The 4,978-nt window shown below is 40.0% G+C and overlaps 1 protein-coding gene across 1 annotated transcript in view; it reads left to right on the top strand.

Annotated features, from left to right (window-relative positions):
* Positions 1-2,604, top strand: part of LOC104950918 (platelet-derived growth factor receptor-like protein) — a 12,509-nt gene extending 9,905 nt beyond the window's left edge. Inside the window, exons 6-7 of the mRNA XM_010777520.1 lie at positions 902-916; positions 2,500-2,604. Coding sequence (XP_010775822.1) covers positions 902-916; positions 2,500-2,604 — 120 coding nt within the window. The remainder of the gene's footprint in view (positions 1-901; positions 917-2,499) is intronic.
* Positions 2,605-4,978: the final 2,374 nt, after the last annotated feature.

Genomic DNA, 4,978 nt, shown 5'->3' on the forward strand with positions numbered 1-4,978 from the left:
CACAGTCTAAACTGTAATCACAAAAGTACAGAAAGGAGTGGGAATCAAACCCTGAGTTTAAAGGATGGTTGAAACCATTTATTGGAGATGACAGACGGGCATACTGCCTTTATTGTAAGGGAGATTTCTACTAAAATCTATTAAACCAGCTAAATATGGTGAGAAACTTGCCTCAGCACACCTACAGTAGCCACCTCCTAGCGCCGCCACTGATAAAGAGTTACAATAATCCAGCCTTGAAGTAACAAATGCATGGACTAGTTTCTCTGCATCGTTTTGAGGCAAGATATGCCTGATTTTTGCAATGTTACGTAAATGGAAGTAGGTGGTCCTTGAAATTGATTTTATGTGGGCGTTAAAGGATAAATCCTGTTTGTGTAATTTTGCGTTTGTGTGTATTGTGTTTGTTTCCCGGGGAAAACACTCACGAGAAACACCGGCTGTTGTTATGCCTGCTGTGACAGCAAGTTACTCCGTTCTCCGCTTGTAATTATGCCGTTACAAGCTTCAAAGTTGTATTTATGATCTGAATTTGCCGAAACCTTTAATATTTTGAAAGCCAAGACTTTGTTTATTTGAAATCAGATGAAAACAAACTGTAACGGAACCTGCCGTGTTATCTATGATCACTATACGCCTTGCATTCATAATGTCAGCCGGAGGGCGGGGGGGCGGCACTGCGGAACAGCAGAGTGGCGAGTGAGAGCTGTCATCTTCCCCTTACAAGCTTCAAACATGTATTTATCGTGTGATTTTGGAAATAAAAGTGTAACATTCTGAAAGCCAAGACTTTGTTTGTTTAAAATCAAACAAAACACCCGAACCCCGAAAAACTATTTTTTTACGCAAATCCACGTTTATTTTGAAATGAGCCGTTGCGACTTCCGACTGATTTCGATAGAGCGGGTCACATATGGTCGGTGCCTTTTTACATTAGCATTGCTAACACTCAGAGCTAACCTGTACGGCACAGAGCATGTGTGTGAAGAAGCAGGAAATAAAAAGGAACTCACCTCATAATCCATGATATGGTGTTTCATCACCGCAATATTTGCCGGTATAATCTCCCGCATGAGCTCAGCCCCCTCCTTTTTTTTTAATCAATTTCTCTTTTTTTTTTAAAGCTTTACACCCAAAATCAGCACTTTTGAAACAGGAAGTGAAATAGAGGCACATGAGGCATGGCTAGAATGGGTGATCTGTTTGGTATTTTGAACAAAACACTTCATAGACATGTTTTTTATATATATTTATATATCTGAGACCAATGCTATTGCCTACAAATAGCATGATAGGTGCACTTTAAACTCCTTAACAATGGGAATGTTTGGCGTCAAGTGCTTTAGCCTTAGGAAACCTTAACTTTGCACCCACAAAAGATTTGATAGTGATTGAATGTAGGACGCTTTAGCTGTAGTTAAACAGTGATGATGCCTCGAAAAGTAGTCAACACATTCTCTATTCCACTTTCACTGAAGAAACGCTGGATAGATTTCCCTCTTGCAACTGACTGAAAGACCCAATTTAGGCTTGATCCAAAAAATCACAGAAAAAATGTACGAAGCAACTTCTTTCTTGTCTTCTCTTAAACACTAGCTTATTTACTGCTAGTCTCACACAAATGCATTTATTAGTGCCTAAACCTTCTTCCTAATCCTGACTGCTATGTGTTTTGTGGCTTTATAGGATAAGGCAAATCCCATACAGCAAACGGACAATGCCTTACTTGTCTCGAAACTTTCCGACTTCCTTACCCTGTTTGTGACACCAAGCCTATTTATCCAGACATTTGTATTTGAAATGATTCAGAAATACTACATAAATGTCCTTAAGCAGCTGGACCTTGCAGTAATCAGCCAACATTCCCCAAACAGTTATAAATCCTGCATTGGTTGGTCACCATTTTCAGCAGTGGATTTTCATACTGCTATTCTTCTAGTACTCACAGTGGCAGGGTTTTTGTGGAATTGATTCAAAATAAACTGGATCAGGCTTGTAATACAAAGGCAATGCATGTTAATAGAATTAATCCATTGTTTCCTTAAGTATTTTCAAGGGAATTGCTGAAAACTATTTAAATAATGACAAGCCTTATTCTTTAACGGTTGTGGGATACAATGGATTTTTTTTGCATTTGATTTGAAACTGTAATTATGAAACTCTGAAAAAGTATATGATGTCAATGATAAAACAAAGGATGCCACAACATCTGGTGCCATGGAAAGCAAAACTTTAAAATTGAAGTTATATTAAAAAACCTGGTTTATTTAGCCAATTTTATTACATTCCCTTATAAAATCTATAAAATTAATTCCTCATTAGGTAAATCATTTACTCCAACAATTGCTTTATTTTTTGCTTACATGAGCACCACATACTAACTGGAACAGATATGTTGAAAAGGAGCTACTTGAGTACACTTGTGTTCCATATACTGTAGTACTCACCACCTCTTGCCCTGTACTTGTCTGTGCCCCTGGTGAACGTACACCCGCTCAGCTGTCTGTCCCTCCTCATCATGAAAGGCTGAAGCTGCACATCTCGTCCATCTGCACTCAGACCCGCACCCTCAACAATCACTTCATTACTCAGCTGGACTTCTAACGCACACACTTGTAGTTTACTTATGCTGCTGATCATGCTCGCAGTAGCAGCGCTTCTGCCAAAAAGGTTTGTCAATTTCATTTTGAAGCATGTGGTTTTAGTCATTTTTCACCTTTCTTTCTTGCCATCCTTTTCTTTTGGATTTTTGACAGATTAAAGAGAACTGGATACAGCATTGGATGCGGGACCCAGTTCATTGCTATTGAAGTTGCTCATTACTTCATGGAGCCAAAGTACCCGTACCAGCACAGCATGCACACTTTTGTTTTGTTTATGTCCTCCAATCCACTGCGCCCTGGCCAGCTTCGGCTCAGTCAAATCAATAGAGGGAAAATAACTCTGCAGACGGCTTTTAGCGCATTTGTCAACTTTTAGACTCTAATGATTTAATTAAGGGCTTCAAACACATTTCGTACCTGGTAGTTGATTTTTATTTATTTTTAAATATCCGCTGTACATACATCTTTTCCCCAACGTTTTACTTTTTGGGCCCAATGACGTCACCGACTGTTGTGTAAGTTGTAGTTCCACCATTTGGCCATCACGGAAATGTGCTTCAATGGCAGGAGCACTTCCTGGGGGCTTGGTCCACCCTGGCCCCTTCCTTATTTCCTACACCCCTTATGTTGGCCCACTTGCCTGGGCCACACCCCACCCTATCTACAAACTCAGTTTTTATTTCCATCTCAATTGCAGACCTGTAAAGTTATAAGGTGCCGTATTGAACCAATGGCGTGAAGGGGGGGCAATGGTGCCTTGGCTCCCTTTAGCTTGAACAATGCAAATCATCAAATTGGAACTTATTTTGATCTCCACTACACATTTGATTCGTTTGGACGGCTTTTTGCAAAATTGCAATGATAACGCAGTGCTAAAATGCGTGCTAAAACAGACAGACAGGTAAAACACTATTTTGTGGTAGTCCTGCCTACTTCACATTTCGCCATGGTGAAGCACATGAGCAGACTCCCGAGAAAAAACTACCAGCATTATTATCGTCGCTGTATTTGAAAGACAGACGTTGTGTAAATCACCACAGCTCTGTCTCCCCCTGGAGGCTTGGAGATGAATAACAATTGTACATGTTTGATGTCCCAGACCAATCAGATGAGGGGACAGTGCACGCTCCTCAAGAGTTCACTGCTCCTCTTTGATCGATTATCTCATTACTTTTACTTTATGAAACAAGTCTCTCTCTCTCTCTCTCTCTCTCTCTCTCTCTCTCTCTCTCTCTCAATTTGACCTTCACAAATGCCAAACTTGATTACAGATTAAGGTAAGGATAAAGGACATTAATTGTCTATTTACTCAATTACAGTGCACATAAAAAAAGTCACGTTGTTACTTCAATGTGTTATTGTCACTGATGAATTGTGCTGATGTTTAAACTGGCAACTGAGTGTCCCTTGCAGCGACATTTAACAATGAGGGATACAATATGTGATTTCAACCGGTCATTTAACGGTCAAGGGAGGAGAAGTAATAATTAGTTCCAACACAGACCGTTTTTCACAATGATAAAGATGTAGCAACAAAAGCTCAAGAGGGGATGACTCATGAGGGAGAAGGTTCCCTTATTTTCAGTCACATGGAAGACAACTATGGTAGCCTGCTATACATGAAAAGGACAATTAGAAGCGTCCTTATATGTAGCATTTGAGGAGACATATTGTTGAACTTTTTAAGAAATACACTTCTGCCAAGGGTTTAATTGGTACAGTTTCTGTGCCTGATTTTTATGAAACTTGGTAGAAAAGTGAGGCACTGGCCAAGGTAGGATTACATGTTGGAGCGGATTCAATTTACAGGATGGAAACACACATTTTTCCCTGTTCTCAGAGGTCGGCACGCTGAGTGCCCTTCAAGTTCCCCTCTGCTTTGTCTCAATTTGTGTTCTTCCTCACTTTATCCTGCTATTTTGAGAGCATACAGGGAGTGCGTTCTTTCTGAAAAGCATGTCAAAATGCAGTGCACTTTGAGTACCTTGGTGTCTTACAAATAAAAATAAAAAGGTTTGGTGGGAAACGCTGGACACACCTCACACTCAATAGTCCCATCCTTGAAACCCGGAGTCGGGAAGGGGCGACAAAAGTTGGAAACATGGGGGACATGGCACCATATCTTCAGCTACTCAGAAACATTAGGCACACAAGCAAATGCAAATTAAATTAAACAGTTTTTCTTTAATTATTAGTAACATTTTCAAGTTAGAAAACATCCAGAAGATTTATTGCAGATGCACAAGATGTTCAACTTCAGCCTTTCATGAATATGAGGTACAGAGAAGTACAAGGCAAGAGGTGGTGAGAACTATATGAAAGACAAGTGTATTTAAGTGGTGCTCAGTTTGTTTTCCTTCCAATGCAAATGTGTC

Source organism: Notothenia coriiceps, unplaced genomic scaffold (genome assembly GCF_000735185.1).
Source record: "Notothenia coriiceps isolate Sejong01 unplaced genomic scaffold, NC01 NC01_scaffold00000339, whole genome shotgun sequence".
Taxonomy (NCBI): Eukaryota; Metazoa; Chordata; class Actinopteri; order Perciformes; family Nototheniidae; genus Notothenia; species Notothenia coriiceps.